This window comes from Miniopterus natalensis, chromosome 10, assembly GCF_054644295.1.
Source record: "Miniopterus natalensis isolate mMinNat1 chromosome 10, mMinNat1.hap1, whole genome shotgun sequence".
NCBI classification, from domain to species: domain Eukaryota; kingdom Metazoa; phylum Chordata; class Mammalia; order Chiroptera; family Miniopteridae; genus Miniopterus; species Miniopterus natalensis.
This window is the reverse complement of record NC_142090.1, coordinates 12628268-12652434: the sequence shown is the minus strand read 5'-3', so window position 1 is coordinate 12652434 and position 24167 is coordinate 12628268. Positions and strand designations below refer to the sequence as shown.

Below are 24167 nucleotides of genomic sequence, written 5' to 3'. Positions count from 1 at the left end.
AGGAATTGGCTCATGTGAGTTATGGAGGCTTCATAGAAATTCCAAGATCTGCAGTCAGCAAGCTGGAGACCCAAGAGAGCCAGTGGTGTAAGCTCCAGTTAGGGGGCAGAAGACGACTGATGTCTCAGCTACAGCAATCAAGTGAAATTCCTCTTACCCTGCCTTTTTGTTCTATCACATCTTCAACTGATTGGATGGGGCCCACCCACATTGGGGAGGGCAACCTGCTTTACTCAGTCTACCAATTCAAATGTTAATCTCATCCAGGAACACCTTCCCAGACATACCCCAAGTAATGTTTGAGTAAATGTCTGGGCACCCCATGGCCCAGTCAAATCAACACGTAAAATTAATCATCGCGATGTCACCCCTAACCAACGGCACTGACCTTAAGAAGGATGACCAGGATGGCCCACACATATACCTCATTGACCTTATGAGAGGCAGAATAACTGGACAACCAAAACTTCTATAAATTCTAGAAGTTTGCACCAACTCTGTAACTTCTTTCTCTCTCCAACTCACAATTTGTTCTCTTTACCCATCTCCTCTCTTAAGCTGCTTCATACGTCGGTTGGTGGCACCAATCTAACTAAAAATAAGTTTCGCTGCAAACAAAAGGTAGCTGGGTATGGATGGACGTGCAAGAGGCTGGGGCCCAGAAACTTCAGTCTGGATTTCAGCTTTGCATCTTACTAGCTGACCTAAGACTGAACCATATAAATTTATAAATATTCAGCTTTTTAAAATACAGAACTATCAGTTTCACGTGGTTTAACGTAACGAAGGGCAGGGTACATGTGTGGCGTGTTCGTTATCTCACGCGGCCCTCACAAAGCTGTCGTGGACTAGGTTTCTCATTACCCGTGGTTTCCTAATGAAGAAACACGGGTCAGAGAGCTGGAGCAAGGCCACCAAGCTATTGTGTGACTGAACTGAGATTCTAACCAGGTCTCCAGGTTTCCAGAGCCAGCAGTCTCTCAGCTTCAGTTCCCATTTATGACACGAGTGAGTCACTTCAGTATTCTGGACCCCAGGCATCATTTTTTCTGTTTATCTTATGCAAGAAGGAACTTGAGTCCTGAGTGCCAAGCAAAGGAGCTTTAATCTCACCTCATCAATGTGAACGACTGTGGGAATTATCTCAGAAAAACAGGGTGTGCACACTGCTAAGCAGTGATTCAAGTTGTATCAGCTATGCTGCCTTGAAGAACCAACCGTGGACGTTGCCCTTTGTAAATGGATGGTGCTGTTCACTCAGCACCGATCGGTGTGAGTGGACATATCATTGGCTATTGTAGATGCCCTTCTTTTGTTTAAATGCTGGGATTATTTCGTTGTTCTTTTTTCTCAATGTTTTCTTAGTAGCCAGCAATAATTTCCAAAATTCTTGCCTAACTTAGCTATGCCAAAGGAATTTATAAGAAAGGATATTTTTGTTCCAACTTGGGCTGGAATTTTAACCTACACTCAGGGCAATCTGGGCATGGTGGTGACAAAGACGTTAAATATTAGATCTCAAAGAAGAAGAAGGAATCCGGGGGACAGAATAGGCTGCTTGGAGCTACAGAAGAGACCCTGCACACCTTTTCTCTGAAGGAATCCAGAGCCAAGATCCTTGAGGGGGGGATGTGGTGGGCAGTCAGACAGCTATGAGCAGAGAAAGGATGGTGGGCCAGGTACACGAGAAGGTCACCACGGGCCCTGGCCCCCAGGTTCCTCCCCTAGCATGAGTCATGTGGTTTGGACCCCCTGACCTTTCCTCTCTAGAGATAACATCTAGGCTTCATGTTTCAGCTCCAGGCCCAGAAAAGCAGCAAAACCAGCCCCAGCTGACCTCAGGACCGGCTGCATTGGATAATGACCCCCTGCCCTGGTGCCTGCCAATCAGTCAGTGGGGACCACAGCCTGAAAGGACCCAGCTGCAAAGCTGCTGAATATTATAGTGAGATCTTCGCCTGGAACCTCCCCTAAAATCCCCACCCTTAAAAGCCTTAGGACAAGGACCCAGTGCTCTCCCTCCAGGAGCAATAATTTTTTTTATTGATTTTTTTAGAGAGAGAGGGATAGAGAGAAACATCGATAAGAGAGAAACATCATTGATCAGCTGCCTCTTGCATGACTCCTACTGGGGATCCAGCCTGCAACCCGGGCGTGTACCCTGACCGGGAATCCAACCAGTGACCTCTTGGTTCATGGGTCAGTGCTCAACCACTGAGCAACACCAGCCAGGCCTCAATAATTAAGAGAGTAAAGGGGGTCCTGAAACCAAAAAGCCTGAGAACCATTGCCACAAAGCTCCACTCCTATTCCCCATTCAATGAGGAATCCTTTACGGCACCTTTAATAGTTGGCCGCTCAACCCAGAAAAAAAATAATTCCATTCTTGATGAGTCCAGAGATTTGCAAAGCGGCTCGTCAATTTGTTGGACAATTTTAATTACCACAAGGTCCTTATTTTGTGCCCCATAGAATTGGAACCATTCGCCTTTTGGCCTTGGTGGCTGCTCCCGTTAAGTTTCATATGACAGCCCTTCAAATTCTGAAGACAGCCATGCTTGGCCAGTTTATCCTGCAAGCATGTCATTTCTAGCTCTGTTGAGTACCTCTGTCCGACACGATTTCTAATCTCATTAGCACACGTCAGTTTTTCATGGGCTTGGCACACAGAGCAAGAAAATATGGATTTTTCTGGAAAGGATCTTACAGAGCCAAGTGCAATGAGATTGTTGGCTGTCTTGGTTTGTCATTCTATTTTTCAAACTATTGCCTCTTACCGAATTGCGGGCAGCAAACCCCTATTTCCTTTTATTATGAGTTTCTCCTAGAATCATGTCTCTCCTGTTCTGTTCATGCCACAGATTTTTTTAAACCCTAACGTCATTCAGACCTCGTCATGCTGGGTTTGGCCCCAAAATTTTAGCCAATCACATTCTTAATCTTCCCTCAAATCAGAAGTGGCAAAACTTTATTCCATTAGTCTATTTTTCTATCCTTGGAATAAAGAATTGGATTATGAAATTTTAAAGCAATTAAAAATAGGAAGGTTAAATATAATGATATACTGACCTGCTGACCCAGTGCTTGTGCAAAGGGTAGAAGCTGGAGTGGGAAGCAGGCTCCCATCTTTTCGGGTTGACCTGAAGTTATCTTGTAATCTTTTAGACAAATTGCCTCAAATGACCCAGCTGTGAAAAAGTCTCTAATAGGCTTTTCTTTGTGTGTGTGTTGTTGTTGTTTTTTCTTTTCTTATTGGCTTTTATCTCCAAAGAAAATGCTAAATGAATTGCCTTACTCCGCCTTCCTTGCCTGATCTAATTTTAAGCACCGAATGTACCATGTAGTTATATTTATCTTGGCTCCCAGGTGAATTTATCTCACAGGAATTATTAAATTAACCTTTGGGTCTCATTGGCTTTGCTGTGGGCTAATGAAGGTTATTTGGTACAATCGCCTGTCACAGGCAGCGTACAAACTCTTCAGAGTCTCACGAGTGGCGGGTGAGCGAGCACAGCCACGTCTGTCCCATTCGGGTGATTTTAACAACTCGGTTCTTACACACAAAACCCAGAATCAATATATAGGAACATTCAATACAGCTTAAAGAAAAGCCTAGTTAGCGTGCTATGCTCTTAATATTGGGACAGATTGCTCTGAAGAATGATCTCAAATTAAAAATAATGTTGGTAAATTTGAATGAACATTAAGCCTATTTTTAAAGTTGTGTTGAATGAAAATGAAAACACAGCATACGAAAATCTGTAGGATCCTGCCCCTAACTGGTTTGGCTCAGTGGTGAGAGCACTGGCCTGAGGACTGAAGGTTCTTGGGTTCGATTCTGACCAAGGGCTTGTGCCTCGGTTGCAGGCTTGATCCCTGGCCCGGGTCGGGGCTCATGTGGGAGGCAACCAATGGATGTGTCTCTCTCACTTCGATGTCTCTCTCTATCCCTTCCACTCTCTCCGAAAAGCAATGGAAGAAGTATCCTAGGGTAGGATTAAAAAAAAAATTGTAGGATCCTGTTAAAGCAGTGCTTAGGGGGGAAATTTTAAAACACTAATACCTGTATTGAAAAGAATAAAAGTCTCAAACGAATAAGCTCAGTTCCACCATAAAAATCTAGAAAAAAAGAAAACATGAAACTTGAGGTTAGGAGAAGAAAGGAAATAATAAGGTCAGAGCAGAGATAAGTGAAATAGAAAACAGAAAAACAATAGAGAAAATCAGTGAATCCAAAATAATTTTTAAGTAGATCAATACAATTGATTAATCTCAGCCAGACTGATCAGGTGAAAAAGAGAAAGGACCCAGATTCCCAATATCAGGAATGAGAGCTGCGACACTAGCGTACATTCTGGAGACATTAAAAGATAAGGAAAGGGTGCCAAGGACAATATTCTGTTAATACACATGATGAGCTAGATGAAATAAATTCCTTGAAAGATAAAACTCTCAAATTGCATTTAAGAAGAAATAGATCACCCTAAGAGCTCCATATATATATATATATATATATATATATATATATATATATATATATATATATATAGTTGTTGTTATTTTTCACCCAAGGATATTTTTTCCATTGATTTTTAGAGAGAGTGGAAGGGAAGGAGGGGAAGAGAGGAGAGAGAGAGAAACATTGATGTGAGAGAAGCACATTGATTGGTTGCCTCCTGCATCCACCCCAACCAAAGCTGGGGATGGAACCTGCCACCCACGTACATTCCCTTGACTGGGAATCGAACCCACAACAGAAGTCCAGGTGAATTTTAGAGGATGTTTATTAAAGCTGTGGACAGTGGAAAGGCTTAGGGGAGAGAAAACATAGTAGACAGCCCAGGCAGTGCTCTGCTTTGTCCCCCTGGAAACGTTATAGGAAAGACGTGACCCAAGGTGAGGCTGCTTTTAGCTCACTGGGGAGTCAGAGAAAAAGGGGGCTTTGGAGGCAGAATCAGGGGGTAAACCTGGGATGAGCTGCCACTGACCGCTGCTCCCCTGGTGGCAAGTCTCATGGGGACCCTTAGAGTTTAGGAGGAAGTAAAAAGTTCATGCCCGAGAAGGGGCATGGGTGTGCTCTACAGAGAGCCCACACTGAGTCTTTGTCTTGAGGGTTTTTATCTCTTTTCTTCAGGAGAGAATCTTAGGGGAGGGTTTCAGTAGAATATTCAGCAGCTTTCCAGGTGCATTTTTAAATATGCTGATGCATCAAAATGAGCATATAGGGGAGTTTGGGATTATTCTTTGGTCTGATTTACTGTTTTACTTTTATCTTGGGTCTGTCTGGCTCTAATCGGGCTTCTGTTATTTGTTTCCCTGACTTCCTCTGTCCTTGGGTTGAGCTGACACAAATGGAATTAATTGGGTCTCTGCTCTCTATTTTCCCAGGCCGGGAGATTTAAGCTGTGTATCCTCTGGTTGGGGAGGAGAGGTGTACACCCTTTGCTCTCACACGTCCTCGGTTAGGAAAGATAAGGTCTTGTGATTCCCTAGCTGGCTGTAATTGTTCAAATTGTTTGCTGTGTTTAATTATCTTGTCTCAGTTTCTCCATTCCACTTGCCCAGGGATTTCCTAGCTTCTTACTATCCTGCCTCAATCTTACTGGATTCTCCATAATTTTCCCCCCTTCCTTTCCAAATTCTAAGCATCACAACTCATTATAGTTGGAATAAAACAGATATAATCTAGTCAGACTCACTGATCTATAGTTGATCAAACTGAGGCCTGGAGAGATGTAACCACCTAAATCTATACACCTTAAATCCAGAAGGGGCTATGCTGTGCAATCACAGTAGTGCCTGTAATAATAATAGTGACTACTATTTCTATGTCATCTAGTCCACCTGCTCAATGGGGACAACTTGTCTTTTAAGATTAAGTAAACATGCTCTCAAATTCAGATACCATCTTTGACAAGCTACTTGAATTGTCTCCCAACATCTCTAGGCTTCTTGGTGTTCTCACTGTTGCTGGGTCCTCCAGCTTCAGGCCCAGGCTCTGCACATTTCCTTAGGCCTGACCTGCTTTCACCCACAACCCCAGCAATGAGGTATTACTTCGGCAAGTCTTGGGCCATCCAGGAGAGGTCTGGGTCTAAGTCATCTCCTAACCACACACACCGTCACGCTCTTCCCCGGGCTGATAACTGCACTGGGTGCATCCACTCAGAGGCAGGCACTGGCAGGGACAGTGAAGCAGTCCTTACGCACAGTGTGCTTGCTGTGCTTGTCCATGGACATTACTTTGAACAGGGTGTTCTGGTTCCAACCCATAAAATGAATGCTCTAAAAGTTAGGAATTAAGACAGAGCCATGGAGATACAGAACTGAAATTCAGACACAGCCTGTGTCCATAAGAAAGCACAGATTTTATCAAAAAGCACAGAGTATATCTACCTCAAGTACTTCCGCTGTTGAAAGATGACCCATTGCACGCCTTGCCAGCTTCTTCCCAGTTTCCCTCTCTACAGCCTGTAAACATTGTCTGGAAAAGGGTCTGTGGTCTCATTCCCACCTGTGCCCGCCGTGGAAACTGTATTCATTCATTCATTCACTGATTCACTCACTCACTCTCACTCACTCACTCACTCACTCACTCACTCACTCACTCACTCACTCACAGAACAATATTGACTGTCTTCACTATGACAGAACTGTGCCGGGAGAATGGAACTGTGCTTGGTTCCTGCTCTCGGGTCTGAGCAAACTACTAATAAATCACGCCTGGAGGGATTGAGGCACTTCACAGGGGAGGGATATGGAGTGTAGACCTGGATGGTGAGAGGGCTGCACCTACTATTTGCAGGGCACTGTCCCAGGCCCGGGGCCAGGGAACAAAGTAACTTTGGCTGTACAAGAAGAGCCTGTAGTCTTGTTCGGGCTTATTCAGGAATAGTACAAAGTTCTGGGTTCTGAGTCACAAAAACAAAGAACATGGGTTCCCCACAGTGTGCGGCCTTCCTCATGTTCTGGAATAAAATACTAAAGGTCACAAACGCTAAAGATTGTTTTCTAAACTGTTCTCTAATTTTCTCTAGGAAATTAAGCTTAACCTATTTACAAGAAAGGGGCTCACACTGGTAAGTTTTATAGATTCAGAAATTCAATGCCAGTTGCCCTGCGGTTGGCAGTGCATAGCAGTGTCGAGTCACCAACCATCTCTGATGTCCTCTCAATAATTCAGTGTCCACGGCGCCCGCTCTCACCGCCACCAAACCAGCAGGAAACTTGGGTGTGTTGGAGGGGGTGCAGGTGGGGGTGTGGAGAGAGGTCGTGCACAGGAAACAGGGTAGGTTTCTGGGCGGCTCGTGTATGGAGTTAAGAGGTAGTTTAGGGTTTTTCAGATTTCACCGTGAAGACGAGTCACCTGGGAATCTGGTGAAAATGCAGGTTCTGACTCAGTGCATCTGAGCTGGGGCCTGAAATTCTGCATCTCTCACATGCTTCTAGTCCAGGCTGATGTTTCCAGTCTCCCAACTGCGCTTTGAGAACCCCAGGAGGTGGGGAGGGTTCGGAGACCAAACTTGCCCATTTCTGAACATCGCCTTGGGCAAGCCCCGGACCTGCGCCTGAGTTCCAGATTATGTTCTAATGGCTTTTAATTGTATACGTCCGACTGGACTTTGTCGGGGCTCGTGTCTTTCCCCGGGAAACACTTCCCCAAGGCCAGTTATGCTCTACATTTGTCTGGACAGCTATGCGCACCGGTGTGTGCTGCCCCCTGCTGGTCGGAGTCTGAAGTGCACAGTGCACCCTGCCGGGGACTGGCGCTGGAAGTCAGGCCTGAAAGGCCCGGGGTAGCTCCCCGCCAGGAAACATGGATTCATTTCTGCAACCTGTAGATTGATTCCGTAACAAACCTTTAGACGTCCGCGTTACCGAGCTTGCACCCAGGTTACTGCACAGCTGGTGCTTTGGAGCATGTGTCCAAACTGTTTGGGGCATTCATGTCATTTAATATTGGGTGCTGGGGGTGTCAGATGGACTTTGGAGCTTTGTTTCCCACAGGAGACAAGAAAGACTTATGTGTGCTGTAAAGGCATTCTAAGCCGTTTGGGTCAGAAGGAGTGGAGAGAGAGAAGCCTCTACTGATTATTTTTAATACAAGTACTCTGGGAATAACTCAATGGTGGCTGTTTCCAGGTTTCCTTTGTCAAGGACAATGCTCGTAGTGGCCACCGAGAAACCCTAGAGCTGGGAATTCAAGGATTGCTATGGGACACAGGGATGCGAGAGGTAATACAGACGCCCCCCCCCCCTCCAGTAAATAATAAAAGCAATATTTTTCCAGTTCCTATCTTAACGTGGAGGGTGACTTCAGCGGTGCTCTTATGGTTTGTGTGTGTCACCCAGGTAATAGAGATGCACCAGCAGGCCACTTGGGGGGATACTGGCTGACTGCAGGGTAAAGCGTCAAAAGCAAGAGCCCATGTGGCTACCAGCAGCCAAAGGGAAGGGAGAGAAAATCGATGGGTGGGGGAAATCCAAGGTGCCAGTTCTGCTCTGTCTTTCACTGCCTACCCTTTTTCGAAACTATTTTACGCCTTCGCTTTCCGCCCGAGATCGGCAACACTTCCCACCTGGCCCTCCCGCTGTCAAGTCCACCACCTCCTGTCCTCTGCTGTCCTCTGCCCACGGGAAGCTTCCCTCCTGGTACAAAAGGAGACATGACTGTGGGCCCTTCAAAATGAGGAGGGAGCAAGAACACTTTAAGGCAGCGATTGTTAACCTTCTCCATCTCACGGCTCAAAAACGAATTACTAAAATTCTGCAGCACACCCAAAAATATATTTTTTGCCGACCTAACAACAACAACAAAAGGTATGATTTAGATTCTTTCGCACCAGACAACTATTGTTGTGTTGGCTGCTGTCAATTTTTAAATTTTATTTGATAATCTAAGGGAAAAGAGGTCAGTGCCCCTGACTAGTCAGGTATTGCACATTTTTAAAATTCTTGCAGCACACCAGGGTGCCACGGCACACCGGTTGAAAATCACTGGTTTAAGGGAATTGTTCCAGGATCCTCATGGAGCCCCAAAGGGAGTCTGCGCTGGGGCCTGTGATACCCTGCCGCCCACATAGACCTTTCTGTATGGAGGGAGCCCCAGTGCCAGACTCGTCTGGGGCCTCACCAATGCCAGGGCAAATCATTGCGGAATTACATTTCTTGTTTCAGTAAGACAGTTGAGCCTAATTCCAGGCTTGCTGGAATTAACCCTAACAACACGGTTTTACGCCTAATCTGTAGTCAAAACCTTTTACAAGAAGACACACTTAATTTGATAGAAGGTATTGCTCTTTTGTTATTGTAACTCATCCTTGTTTGTCTCTTAAAAATGTCGCATAGATTTAGCTTTTTGACCCAATGTGATCGGCTTTGATAATGCACTGAAACAACCATGTTCACTCAATAATTTTTTATGAAGCATAATAATCCTGAAGGAACACCGGAGGGTTGTCGTAAAGAATAATTGTTCCACGAGTATTAATTAGCACAATTCTAGAAGAACTGCAAGCTCTCAGAAGGGTTAGTTCATGTAATAATTAGTTGTGAATAAGACAGTGTCCTTGCCCAATATGAAGATGACAATTTACTTTGACTTTTAGCAGGTAAATTTAGCATATTCATACTTATTGTAAAAATAGATTTTCTGTTATCGAAACTTACTTTCTTTTTGTCATATCTCCCTGACTTTTTCCAGATTAAAAAGTTTCCTTTAATCCTGGTGGTTTATCTCCCTGTTGGTCTGGATGTTCTATAATCCACTCATTCAATTAATGTTTACTCAGAAAACAGAATATAGACAGCACACTGCCTTTTTTTTTTTTTAATTTAACTGAGATCTGCTTGTTTGTATAGTTCTTTGGCTGAACAGTCCTATTTGAATGGAAAGTTTGCCAAATAATAAGGTCGAGTGAGATGTGACTTTTGTTTAGACACTCCTTCCTTCACCTTTTAGCCAAAATTGCTCCTCTGGAACTTTCCACTGTCAGGCACCCTGAGTGGCAGCAGCTGCATAAAGGGAATACATAAAAGTGCTACTTCCTGGAGATAGAATTTCCTTTGATTGTGGGTAAGATGAAGAATAGTAGATATAGAATGAGCAACAAGAAGACAGACCTGTTGGCTATATTTTAAAAATCGTACTGGCTCAAATGTTTGAGCGTTATAATGGGCTGTGTGGCCTACTCCCTTGAAGACTGAGACTTGCACCAACCGCAGTCATTCACTTGCTCCTGAAGGATGGGTGGGACATCTTCTATGCACTGGGTACTCTCCCAGGCAGTGTAGTGATTGTGGTGAACAGGACAGGCAATATATTTTCCTCATGGAGTTTATATTCTTGTGATGGGAAGAAGAAATCAACAAACAAACGCATTAATTCGGATTGCAACAAGCTGACCTGGGAAATAAACTGCATAGTGAGACAGGTCGGGGAGTGGATAGGCTTGCCACTCTAACACGAGCAGGTCAGGAAAGGCAGCCTCCGCTCAGAGGAGACACTCGAGCCAGGACAAGAAGAGAGAAGCCAGCCCTGCTTAGAGCCAGCACGAGAAGATTTCAGGCACAAAACAAAGCAAGTGCAAATGTCCTGGGGCAGAAAGAACTTGGACTCTTAGAGGAACAGCAAGGAGGCCTGCAAGTGTAACACATTATGAGCCAAGGGCCAGTGACTCATGACAAGGTAGGAGAGGTAGTAAAGGGAGAGAATCCAGAGGCCTTGAAGGCTCGATCCAGAAGGCTGTACTTCACTGGAAAGGCAGTGGGAACTCAATGACGGACTTAAAGCATGTTCTGTTTTAATTTTTAAAAGGGTATAGTGTAGAGGATGGTTTCTAAATGCGGGAGTATGGATGGTTTTAATTTTCTTGCATAATCTTCTATATTCTCTACTGATATTTTTTCAGAGCACATATATGTGACTTTTATAATATTAAAAAATAAAAGTATGAATGCTTTATTGATGATTACTGAAACATCACATAGAGTGGGGTGAAGATGTTAGTTTATAAATACCATTGGGAAAACACTTAGTTTTGAACCACATCTCACATGATAAGCCAAAATAAATTTTCTTTGACCACATAATCCCACATCTGGAGAACCAGCTTAAAATGAATTGAAATGCACTCAATGTTTTTCTCACAATGACGTTCCCTGAACTATTATTTATTTATAAGAGAAAGAAACTAGAAATGGCCCAAAATGTCTAAGAAAAAGGGAAATGATGGAATAAGTCGTATCCAAAAGCCAGAATCTTTTATAACCACTAAAAATTATGTAAAACCATTTTAAGAAGAATATTTTTATTATTATTTGTTAAATATATCTTTATTGATTTTAGGGAGAGGAACAAGAGAGAGAGAGGGAAACATCAACGATGAGAGTCATTGATCGGCTGCCTCCTGCACGCCCCCGACTGGGGATCGAGTCCGCAACCCGGGCATGTGCCCTGACCGGGAATCGAACCCCGATCGCCTGGATCTTAGGTGGACGCTCAGTCGCTGGGCCACACCCAGCCGGGCAAGAATATTTTTAAATGTATGGAAAATTTGGTTTCATGATAGTAAGTATAAAACTGTATGTGTGGTCTGTTAAAAACATGTAGTCACAGAAATAACAGCAGAGGAAAACAGAACTCTGACCACAGTCTCAGGAGTGGTGAGAATATAGGTCATTTATAGTTCAGTTCTTTAGTTATAATCGTTCACATTTTCTAATTTTTCTATAATGAATATGTGTCATTTTATTATCACAAAGGTTATTTTTTAAGGAACTCACAAAAATGTTAAAAGTTTATTATAAGCACAGCTGTTCAAAGCCCCAAGTCCTAAGTAAATACATGAAGAATATTAGCATATAAAGATCTTGTCCATATGGTTAATGGGTAATTTCTATGCTCTGGAGGGAAAAAATGTGTAACTGTAGAGCAATCAGATAAGAATAAGTTAAAATACATGCTTTTTTGTTTTCCATTTATTAAACTATCAAAAGAAAATAAAAATTGATAAAACCCCTTAAGTGTCACTCTCATAACTAATGTATATGCTTTGTCACTGGGAAAACTTTGCACCGCTTTGTGGTGTTGCCAGTTCATTAGTATTGCTTAATCTTGCAAAGGGCTGGATGTCCTTTTTGTTCAAGGCAGGCAGTGGGTCCCGGCCACCAGCCTCCGGCTCCTCCCTCCGCTGCCGAGGCCTTTACCTGGCACGCCACCCATCTGTACGCTCAGAACGATTTTGGCACCCACCATGGCCACCTGCGTGAGGCTCAGCACCAAAGCCAAGATGCCCATTGTGGGCCTGGGCACCTGGCAGGTAAATGACATATGCAGATATTTGGACGCATGCTTCCCTGGAGGGGCTCTGGGCATTTTCTCCTGTGAGTAGGGAAAGCCCAGAGTCAGGGATGTGGGGAGATGAGAGTTGGGCCCTGCACCAGGACCGAGGTTGCTTTCCTTTCTCGGGGCTGATTCGAGGTGGAAAGTTCCAAGCATGGCCTTTTCTGGTAATAGTGAGAGCTCCGTTAGCAAGTACCAAGTTTCAAGCAGTTGTTGGGCTTTCAAAAACAACAGTTGTTTTCCAGGGCAGTTTCTCTCTTAGCAGCCTTTCCCTCTGGCCTCTCCCTGGCTCTAGGGCACTGAAAGGGGCGTGAGTTTGAGGGGAGGGGGTGCCAGGGCTCAGAGGCCCAGGAACTCCTTGCTGCCTAGTGTATGGCCGCCTCAGTGTGGCCTGGGGGCTGTTAGAGATGTGGAAGGAAGCTCAGGCCTCACCTCAGGCCTAAGCTGGAATCAGCACCCCAGCAAGATCCCCAGGTGATCGCGGTGCACCTTAGAGTCTGAGAGGAGCTGTGACCACAGGGAGAGCACCTTAGAGTCTGAGAGGAGCTGTGACCACAGGGAGAGCACCTTAGAGTCTGAGAGGAGCTGTGACCACAGGGAGAGCACCTTAGAGTCTGAGAGGAGCTGTGACCACAGGGAGAAGGGTCCCAGCGCAGGCTGGTTACTGAGGCGTTAACATGAGCTGGGAAAACCCAGAAAGACGCTACACAGACTTCAGCAAGGCAGATTCCTGAACCTCTCTTAGGATAAGTTTGAAATGTTTCCCTATCACTTTCTATGGGCCTTCTTTCACATTTCCAGTGTAACGCAAAATTAATTTTAGGCTGAAATAAAGAATAAAAATCATTTATTTGAGCAAAAAGGAACTGTAGCCCGGGATACAGATTCAGGAAACAACCTCACCTGTGTTCTCCTGAGGCTAAGGGGAGGCCGCTTTTTACAGGGAAAGTTCCCCGAAGGTTCCCAGTTAGGTCCATTTCGTGTGAATGAGGTATAGAAATTGTGCAGTTCTGATTGCTTGGGTAGATCTCAGAAGAATTCAGTCTGAGGTTCTTCCCTGCATACAGAGTATAGAGGATCCCCTGTCAGCAAATGGTCCCAGACTCTTATTATTTCTAAGATCTGGGCCCTCAGTTCAGCATGGGGAGTCCACCTCAGCAGATAAATTTCTTCTCAGGGTTTACATCAAAGGAATCTTTCTTCTCGGGGTCCCGGCAGCACTGAGAGTACCACCCTAACCAGTTCCAGGGGCAGGCCTTGGATTCCTTCTCTCTCGCCCCTCTGCTGGCTCTCTCCTCTGGCCCTGCCCTTCTTTGCAACCGCTCTTTCCCGTCTCCTCTCCTGGGTGAGAGGGTAGGACCTGGCTTAGTCCCAGGGCCCGGGCCCTCCCAGGAAGCAGTCTCGGTCAATCTGAGCGAGCAGTTCCGCTCCAGCTTAACTCAGTCCCAACTTCTCTTGCTGGAACGAGGCTCTTCTGCTTCCAATCAGAGCTTTGACCTGGATGCAGATGTGACATGTAACTGCTTCCAGATGTGCTCACCCCCGGGTGCCAGGTGTTGCACTGAGAACCTTACATTCTTTGTGGCAGTTCACTCAATGACCCCCTGAGGTGGGAACTAGTATTATTCCCCTTGTTTTGCAGACAAGGTTTAGATAAATTTAGTCATCTGCTCGGCTCACACACCTAGTATGCGACGAGCCTGGATTTATGCTCAGTGACCATTTTTTCCATATGAAAATCCCTGTGGGTTCTTTCAGAGTCCAGCTTCCAGCCTGGTCACTGGAAAGGACTTCAGTAGGAGCCAGCTCTCTCCTCACACCCGGAGACAGTTCAGGGCTGGAGGGTTAACCTGGACCGGAGGGAAACGGGCTTTTAGCTGGGTTAGGCCAGGAGGCCATAATCATAACGTGGATTCACTTTTCCTCCTTCCCCTCTGGGAAGTTTTCCAAAGCGTATTGTTTTTCCCAGGTGTCCCCTAGAAGGTGGGCCCCATGAAGCCTTGGTTTGGAGAAGCCAGGCGGTGTAGGAGAGCCCACTGGAGGGGGGCTGGGCTGAGAATATATTGTGGTATTCATTCCTTTCCCTTTCAGTGCCCCCAGACAAAGTGAAAGAGGCTGTGCAGGTGGCCATCGGCGCAGGATATCGTCACATCGACTGTGCCCCTCGCTACTGCAATGAGAAGGAGATCGGGGAAGCTGTCCAGGAGAAGATCCAGGAGAAGGTGGTGAAGCGGGAGGACCTCTTCATCGTTAGCAAGGTACACGAGGGCCCTGGCTGGGAGGACTGCACTCCAGGGCAGGTGTGAGTCCTTGGATTTGGGCAGCACCCAGGATTCTGCCAGCCCTGCCTTTGAGTGCTAACATCACCCCCCCCCCCCCCTTCATCGTTGCCTCTGTGACATCCCTGGATAGCCACATATCTGCGCTACAGGCCAGCGATGGTGTGGGCGATACTGCGGCTGCCCTGCCCATTCGAGGCAATTTTCTGTAGCGGGAGGGCTCCACAGAGCCACGGACTGTTCTGCATCAGTGGGGTCCATCTGCCCTGTGATAGTCAAAGGTGAAGGGATTGATCCTGAAGCCTCGCCTTTAAGCACTGTGGTCTCAATGGCTGTGGCCCAGAGGACCTCAGCCAGGAGGTATTTTGGGAAATGGTCAGATTGCTTATTATTGTCACATATAAATTTCATTTTCATTCAGTATAGTAAAAGGTGAGTTATAAAATGTTATTTTTTAAAAAGGGCAGGGTATTGGGTGAGAGAAAGTTGAGAATCACTGGATCTGTATTATATCCAACTTGCTAAAGAAAAACACTAGTTATAAGTGCTTGGAAAGTGCATGCATCTGGTGGGACAAATAGATCCCACTCTATGCAGTGGTTGAGTCTAGATAAACTTCTTGTAGGGTCAACACTGGGGGCCCATGGGCCTAGAGACATGGAAATGCAGAGAGAGAGGACCACGTGCTCCCAAAGGCTTAAAAATGCTTGAAATTTAAAAGCTAGACACAATTTCTGCCTCAGAAAGCCTATAGCTGAGGAAGAGAAAAACACATGTAAATAAATACCAAATCAGTGCTGGACAATAGAAGAGACCCATAGATGCCAGGAGAGTTGAAAAAAATAACTTGTCCTCAACGCTTAAGAAATGTCATTGACTTGCCGAGCAGCCTGGAGATCTTGCAAGCCTGGAGTGTGTGTCTTTACCAGCTCTGCTCTAAAGACCCTGGTTAGAGCAGGGTGTATGTCAAAAACAGGGACGGGTCGACATGGCCCTTTCTTTCCCCGGTACTGACCTCTCACTGTCTCTCTCTGCAGCTGTGGTCCACCTTCTTTGGGAGAACCCTAGCGAAGAAAGCCTGTCAGAAGACCCTCAGGGACCTGCAGCTGGACTACCTGGACCTCTACCTTATCCACTGGCCACAGGGGTTACAGGAATTACAGGTCTGAGCTACTCCGTTCCCATCTCCAGTTCCCAAGCAGGTGCCAGGGTTGGGGGCGGGGGGCGGGGGCAGGCAGGTGAAACAAGAGGCCTTGCACTTCATGACTTGATCAGCAGGTTTTTGGGAGGAAATGATGGACAGACAGACACCGGCTTGGAAGAAAGGCTGTGTCCACATGTGGCAGATGAGACGACCATGGGCCTAGGGATTATCTCAGTCTGAGAGAGTCCTGCTTTCTGGCAGCCCAGGCAAGCTGCAGCTGCTCCATCTCCTTAGCCCTGAATCCACACCAACAGTTCCCTTCCCAGGGAGCTCTTCCATGATGGTATTTCAGGGCTCAACCCTCTGGTTAACCAGAGCACACCCTGGGAGTGCCACCCTGGAGAAGAGCCCAGGTATGGTCACCCTGGAAGGTAGCCAGTCCTCGCTGAAGAAATGGCCCTCATGGCCTGGGGCTCTGCGCCTGCCTGGTCCTGACAGAGAGGAGGGACATGAATTCCCAGCTCTCTCACCTCATGACCAGCCACGGTGACGATAGTGCACCATCCCTAGCTCCAGGCTTCTTAAGGCTGCAGGATAGAATCTGGCCAATATCTTCCTGAGGACACCACTTCTTTGGGAGCTAATCCTTGTCAGTTGATTTTGAAATTGAAGTGTGTGCCCAAGTGTCTATGAGGTCTGGGTATATGAAATTAATGCGCATGGTGATAATAACAGCTTTTGGAATGTGCTCAAAATAGATTTAAAACTCATTCCAGCAGCTTCTAAAATATAAGAATTTGTATTTTATGCTACAGTATTTATATATGGTATTTATGCTACAGTATTTAGAGATTTTATTCAAGCTCACATTCTTGAAGTGTGTACTCTGGAGCTCGAAAAACTAGTGTGGAGGTGTGAGTGTTTAGCTCGAGTTAGGATCCTGAAACCTCATTTAACAAACCAAGTGCTCAGGTGCACATTGCACTAAGCTCTTCGCTCTGTATTTACAGACTGGGCAGGACTCTCTCCTCAGTGCTGAGAAAGGCGGTATCCTCTCCAGTAAATTTACATTCTTGGATGCCTGGGAGATAGGTTCCATCTTCTTCTCAGTGTGCTGGGAGTGACCCTTCCCTTCTGTCATCCACAAGGGCCTGTCTGCCCTGGTGTGAAAGGGCACATGGATTTGGTGCTGTTTACTTTTATCATTGCCATTTCCCCATTCTTTGAACTCCTTACTAATTGCCTTTGGCTTTGGGTCCACATGACCCCATTTCTATTTTCAAAGGCTAAGACTGAGTCCTCAAAGGAGACTGGAAATATAATGTACCTCGACTTGAAGGGTACACATGATGCTCCCAAACCAGGAGGAGGGGTTTGGAGCAGAGGTTTTGCCCTGGGTTTGCACGTGTCAGCTGAATAACCTAGCATAAGTTGTTTAACTCCTTTAAACCTCAGTTTCTCCCCCTTAAAAAAAACCTTTTGTAATACATGCTAATACATATATCTTTTAGGATGGGGTAATTTAAAGATTAAAATAGCTAAAGTCTATTGAGCACCAGGAACTTGAGTCACAGAGGTTACGAGGCAGGGACTACGATCATCCCCATTTGCAAATGTGGAAACTGGAGACCTGGAGAGGTTGGTGACTTTGTCAAGTCCTGTAGCAAGTGGGTGGCAGAGCTGGGATTGGACCCTGGTCGATCGGTCCAAATATTCACCCACCAAAGACCTTAACATGGAGCTTGGCACATAGTGACTATACATGTTCGAACATCGGGGGATACGAGTACCCCACTTCTCAGGTCAAACATAATGACCTGTCCCAAATAATTAGAATTCAAAATTGAATTAAAGAACGTAAGTCTTTCTCTGATCATCTTTTTTTCTGAAATAATCATATCCTTCTGCAAATGCTGGTAAAGAGCGATGCAAATGAATGAATTGCCAATCAATAGTGACAAACGCCACCAGAATTACTTGTGTTATTTTGTCAGCGTTTGGTGTGGGGGGCACATGTAGCTCTACGTTTGTATTGTGTTTTACAGCTTAAAAGTGTATTAAGTGTTAAGCCTAACCTTTCTGAAGAGCTTAAATTTGATATAATTAAATTAAGTGGAGCTTTTCAGTGGATTGTTTGTTGCAAAGTATTTATCTGTAAGCGAAGTGCTCTTGCTGCTTTGAACTTTAATAACTAGCAGTAAGAAAATGTAGAAAGCAAAATTGATTTGATAACTGGGAAAGGGTAATAAAAGCAGAAAACTAGTCATCAAATAATGGCAAGGTTAACAATTTGTAAATGTAGTTGAAGGGAATTACCTTCGGCAAATAGATCATTAAATTTTCCTTCTAGCACCAGAAAGGTCATTACAGCAAAGTATGGAGGAAACTCTGTTTTCTGTGGGTGAGCTTTTAAGGCTGCCATGAAGCTCTCTGGGTTGCACGTAAACAAAAAAACAAAAACCCAGCCAGAAAAACTACCAGCCATGCTAAAGAGCTTCAGTATTACCATTGGACTTCGCGGGCAAGGGTATATCGTTCGCAACAAGGCTCTGCGAGTCAAAATCAGCAAAAATAAAACAGCCATGATTTCTGTAACCAAGATCCACACTAAGTAACACCACGTCTCATGAACCAGAGACTATACATAGAAGTAAACAAAATACCTTTGGGCAAATCCTCTGAAGGCATCAACTCGTGCGTTCCACCACCTTGATCATATAATGAATGAACCCAAGGGGTATGCGGCACAACACCCCTGCTGGACGTGGCATGAGCTGGTGGAGCCCGCGTGCCAGAAGCGGTTCAAGTTCAAGCTGAAAAATGCTTTTTCAACGATTCACGTATTCTTTTTTACCTTAGTGATCACACAAGTCATTATCCAATTACTTGTTTGATACATTTACTGAAAATTAATTTATTAACCTGAATCTCCAAGAAAAGATATTACTTTCCCTTTGCTAGTGACAAAAAGTTTTAAAAATCTCCATACCTGAGCTGTATTCCAATCCAATTCAGTAAGAAACCCTGGGGGTGGAATCTGGGCATTAGTTTATAGGGTGTCCCCAAAAAATGTATACACGCTTTGAATAACTATTAATTACAATGGGTTAAATCTGAATAGAAAGAAACATCAATTGAGCTATCAGAAAAAGGTGTGCATACATTTTTTTGGACACCCTCTACTTGAAAGCTGTCAGGCGATTCTGAATTACAGCCGAGTTTGAGGCACACAGGACAAAGTGCTCCCGAGCACCTCACGCTTGTCCCCACCTTGAAGCCGGTGCTCCTGCTTTCCTCGCCACTGCTCTTCTTTTACTCTTTCCTCCAAGCTATTTTTTGAGTCCCAGTTTAGCCTCCACCCATAAAGTCTCCCCTGACACTGTGGCCCTTCCTTCTCTGACCCCCGATTCTCAGCGCTGTGCCTCTGTGTTGTGGCTCGTTGCCCCCTAGGAGGGAACCCTAGCCCTTTAACTGGACTGTATGATTCTTGGAAGAAGGAAGCACATTGCATATTTCTAAATCCTGACAACTCCTGGACAGCATCTGGACTTGTAATAAATCAGTAATAGATACATGTTGAATTTGGGGTTGCTGGTAAAACATACATATCTTTGGGCAAATTCAGAAAAGTGTCCCTTATGGGTTAAATGGTATAAAAAAGATACCTTTCTTTGGGGGTCCATGTAATTTCTACATCAGGGACATGGCTTGATAAGTGAATGGTGGCCAGATTATGGCCCCACTCAACTTCTTGCCTGGGCACAGTCTGCATGGCCTTCCCCAGTGGCCCCGATATGGAAGACCAAACCGTGGTTGGTGTGGAAGAGGTTGACCCAGAACCCAGAGAGCGATGCTTCTCCACGTGCTACAGCCTCTCCCAGGGCTAACCCAGGCCACCAGGTGTGGGTGACAGGAGGATGGCAAACATATAAAACCTTCATCCCTTACTCCTAGGATTTCATCGGGTGTGAAGAAGGGCTGGAAGGCTGGAATCGAGCCTTGATGTGCTCTCACAGGCTGGACTGAAATTTCCTTTTCCTTTTTTCTTTTGTTGTTTTCAGAGAGAGGAAGGGAGAGGGGGAGAGAGAGCTAGAAACATCAATAACGAGAGTGTCATTGATCGGCTGCCTCTTGCAAGCCCCCTACTGGGAATCGAGCCCGTAATCCGGGCATGTGCCCTGACCAGGAATCGAACTGTGATCTCCTGGTTCATAGGTCAATGCTCAACCGCTGAGCCACACCAGTCGGCAGAAATTTCCTTTTAATGCTTCCGTTAACCCTACTATGGTGGATATTTTACCAGCTTCCCCTGTCCCAGAGAGGACTAAGCCAAGCCAAGATAAGGTCCCTGGAGTCCCTCTAGGACTGCCCAGAGCTCTTCCTTTCTATGACAGGCCATGGAAGAGCTGGTGGATGAGGGGCTAGTGAAAGCCATTGGGATCTCCAACTTCAACCACTTCCAGATTGAAAGGCTCTTGAACAAACCTGGACTGACATACAAACCAGTGACTAACCAGGTAAGCTGCTTAGTAAATGGTAATGATCCTGCCCTGTTACTTCTTAAACCTTAGTGTGATGTATTGAGTCTCATCTCAGGGCTCAGTGATCAGGACACTTTGGGGAGGTGCGAGACAGCTCTTGCTGCCTGGGTCAGCCAGTCCAGCAGTGGGCAGTGATAGCCTTTGTCTAGCCTTTGTTCTTTGTGTGTGTAGAACATCCTATGAACAGCTTAAAGGGCAGGCCAGCTTTCTGAGTGACGGGATTGTTTGCTTTTGCAGATTGAGTGCCACCCATACCTCACGCAGGAGAAATTGATCCAGTATTGCCACTCCAGGGGCATCACTGTCACAGCATACAGCCCTCTGGGCTCTCCGGGTAGATTTTGGTGAGGCGTCTGAAAGATTTTCCTCTGGATACCCTACAATAATTATTTTATAATTGGTTAATGTTGGCCTAAGGCTATAAACCACAGGAAAGAAAAATGTGTCCAAGGCACTGTGCCTGGTGGGGGGAAAAAGGGAACTTTGAAGAACAGCAGCATGCTGACGCTCGGGGAATACTCCTGTTCAGCCACTAGCACTGGGCTTTGCAAAATGCTGAGGTTCAGAGCCCCTAGAGCCTGTGGGCAAGACACCAAGCTTTCAAGTTCTCCTGCCTCGTCTCCCACATGGAGAAGACTGATGAGCAGCGTTGGGACCCTCATTGGAGTAATATTCATCTGTGTATGGTAAAATGGTGATTACTCATGCCTGCCTGCCTTCTGCCTCTAGGGCTAAGCCAGAAGACCCCTTCCCACTGGAGGATCCCAAGATTAAGGAGATTGCCGCAAAGCACAAAAAAACCACAGCCCAGGTACAGTGTGTGTTTGCCCAGGAAACCATTCTTGTGTTTTATTCCTGATGTTGTCTTCATTTAACTCCCTTAAGAAGTAAACAGGAGAGGAAGCCCATGAAGGCTTTTCCTTGGAAGTGTCTTTGAACCCCAGGAAATACTGTGGTCATCAATGAAATGAGGACAGCATCCATCTAACAGCTCCAGTGAAGCCCTGGAGCTTAGCGCTGAGATCAGGGCTTTCAGAACTGGCTCAGATCCCAGTTCCACCACTCAGCAGCTTTATGACCCCAAACACTGTCCCAAGCTCCTCCCTCCCTCCCTCCCTCCCTTCCTTCCTTCCTCCATTCTTTCTTTTCTTTTCTTTTTATTTTTTGAAAGGGAAGCATAGTGTTGTTGTGCGGATTACAGGAGATAATGGAGCAGAGGGCTGTAAATGTCTGATTGTTACTAAGTGCTCGGTCACTATTAGCTGCTGTAACTGAAGGCACAGTGAGCGGCAGATATTTTAGTAGAGGAGGGGTCCTTGGGGATAAGTGGAAACACGGTGTCCCTTTCTGCCCAGGTGCTGATCCGGTTCCAGGTCCAGAGGGATGTGGTCGTGATCCCCAAGTCCATGACACCAGCACACATCATTCAGAACTTTCAGGTCGGATCCTGGCTGGGTGGCCCTGGTTTTTCTCAGGGGAGGAAGAGAGAGGAGAGATTCTCTCATGGGTTTCTCATTCCATCCCTGGATCGCCTGTGGGCCTCACCCCCTTCCCACCACCCTGTTCTCTCTCAGGCCAGGAGCTTTCCTCAGTGGCACTGAGAGAATGATCTGTGGGCCAAGGATGTGCTGGGAGGGGGTGTGGGGAGTAGCAGTAAGGTCCTGTGAGATCTGAGCACAGCAGTCAGTGCCTCTCACCACTGAGAAGGCCCATGGCTGCCCCTAAGCAGTTAGATTCTGGGCCACGCAGAAGAGCAGTGTCCTGGCCTAAACACCCTGCCTCCCAGCAGCAGGCAGGTGTGGACTATACCTGAAGAGCTGTCCTGGGAGAGCCCATTTGTCCACCAGGGAGCACAGACATGGTGCATGCCTGCAGTTTAGTGCCGATAAGCACAGTCACTCTCCCTGGGGAACACTAAACCCTGCCAATGCTGCAGTCTTTGTATAGGATCTAATTCAGAGCCAAATTCACATCCCGTGGGTAGAATGGGAGCAACTGCTGTGGCCAGTTAGTGCTTTGAATGTGAGTTTGCTCCTGGCGACAATAGCTGGAGACCTCAAATCAGACCAGGAATTAGCTTGCCATTGATGATTTGGAATTCTCACTTTTCCAGGTCTTTGACTTTAAATTGAGTGAAGAGGAGATGGCGACCATTCTCAGCTTAAACAGAAACTGGAGGGTCTTCCCTGAGGTCCAGTAAGTGGCACTGTGCTAAGTTAAGGAGGATCATCAGGAGTTTTTCTAAACTGATAGAGTGTTTGCTGGAAGGATTGGAAGGAACTGGGACTACTTTTATCTTCACATACTATTTTCTGGTAGTTTTGAAAATTAAAATTGGAGCACCTGGAAGGACACATCCCTAGCAGATACTTATTGTCTGAACTTCTGGATGTAGAGCTAGAATTTTAAGAGGGGACATGTAACCAGGTAGAAGGCAGAAGCATTTGTTTATTATTCACTCAGGAAATATTTATTGAGCATCTACTATGTGCCAGGCACTTTCTAGGTGCTTGAGATAGCACACTGGCCAAAATTCCTGCCTTCACAGGCTCACATCCTAGTAAGGAAGCTCAGAAGTAAACTCAAAATAAGCATGTCGATTAAGAATGAATCCTACAACTGGAAACAGAGGCCTGGATATGTGGAACAGGCTGACAGCTGTCAGAGGGGAGGGGAGATGGGGGACTGCATGAGAGAAGGTGAAGGAATTAAGCAAACACACACACACATAACACAGAAACACAGACAACAATGTGATGATACCTGGAAGGAAAGGGGGCGGGGATAGGTGGAGGTGAGCAAAGGCGGAGAAAACAGAGACTGAAAGAGACTGCTTGGAGCGATGCGCGCACGATGCAGTGTGCAGAGGATGTTTGATTGAGTTGTATCTCAATAAATTCAATTAAAAAAAAGAATAGATCCTACAACTGACAAAGAAAGCAAATTGTAGGAAGGCACTGTCTAATTTTCTATTCTATTCTAAATTTTATATTTTCTATTGAGGGCATACAGAAATAAACTCAAAATATCTCTGTTAGATAGTAATAAATGCTACATAGAAAAATTTAGTAGGATAAAGGGTATAGGAAGTGGTGAGTGGCGGTGGGGTTGATACTTTAAATACGGTGGGTCAGGGGACACTTTGCTGATAAGGTGCCAGCTGAACAGAAACCTGGAGGAAGTGAGGGTGAGCCACGTGGATGTCTGGAGGAAGGCCAAGGTGGGGCCTCCTCTTGGGTTCTTACAGAATCTTGGGGGAGGGGTGGAGGCTGAGAGGGCACAGAGGCCATAGGACAGGCCAGAGGAGAATGTCTTTTGAATGACTTTAATATTAACAGTCTTCTTTATGGTTGTTGTCACCACAGCTTCTCTCACTTGGCGGACTATCCCTTCCATGCAGAATACTGAAGCTGAATCTCCTGATGAGCTGACCCTGCAGAGTCTCTCTCTTCACTTTACTAAACCCTCTCTCTTCGCTTTACTTTATCTACTTTAGCCAAGCTTATCTGAAATCATACTGAACCTGGCCCTCCTGCAGGCTGGAATCTAGGCAGCCTTGTGTGTAGAGACACACAGTCTACCGGGAGCAGATTATCACGAGGAGATATCACCCAGACACAAGCACATTACACTCACTGTGCTTGGGAATCTAACCTGAGACCCTTTGGTGTTCGTTTTTTTCACTTATTTGATCTGATCCTGGGGCACCTCTGCTTACACTGAGGATATGAAGATTAAAATTATAAAGAATATTAATAATAACCAACAAGCACTGAGAGTTTACATAGACAGAGAGCAGACTGGTGGTTGCCAGTGAGGAGGGGCCTGGGGAACTGGGAGAAAGAGGTGAAGGGATTAAG

The 24167-nt window shown here is 45.7% G+C and overlaps 1 protein-coding gene across 1 annotated transcript; it reads left to right on the top strand.

Annotated features, from left to right (window-relative positions):
* The first annotated feature begins 12254 nt into the window (after positions 1 to 12254).
* LOC107544458 (aldo-keto reductase family 1 member B15) lies at positions 12255 to 23715 on the top strand. Its single transcript, XM_087821386.1, has 11 exons — positions 12255 to 12320; positions 12522 to 12531; positions 14444 to 14601; positions 15660 to 15785; positions 16777 to 16875; positions 20161 to 20283; positions 20545 to 20651; positions 21037 to 21118; positions 21663 to 21746; positions 22421 to 22503; positions 23673 to 23715. The coding sequence occupies exons 1-11, from the start codon at positions 12255 to 12257 to the stop codon at positions 23713 to 23715; spliced, it is 981 nt and encodes a 326-aa protein (XP_087677512.1).
* Positions 23716 to 24167: the final 452 nt, after the last annotated feature.

Bases quoted from the DNA above. Each gene is read 5' to 3' on its own strand.
- LOC107544458 (XM_087821386.1), top strand. From the start codon at position 12,255: ATGGCCACCTGCGTGAGGCTCAGCACCAAAGCCAAGATGCCCATTGTG. The intron at 15,786-16,776 runs GTCTGAGCTACT...CTGTATTTACAG, and splicing joins AGGGGTTACAGGAATTACAG to ACTGGGCAGGACTCTCTCCT. The intron at 16,876-20,160 runs GTGTGCTGGGAG...TTTCTATGACAG, and splicing joins TAGGTTCCATCTTCTTCTCA to GCCATGGAAGAGCTGGTGGA.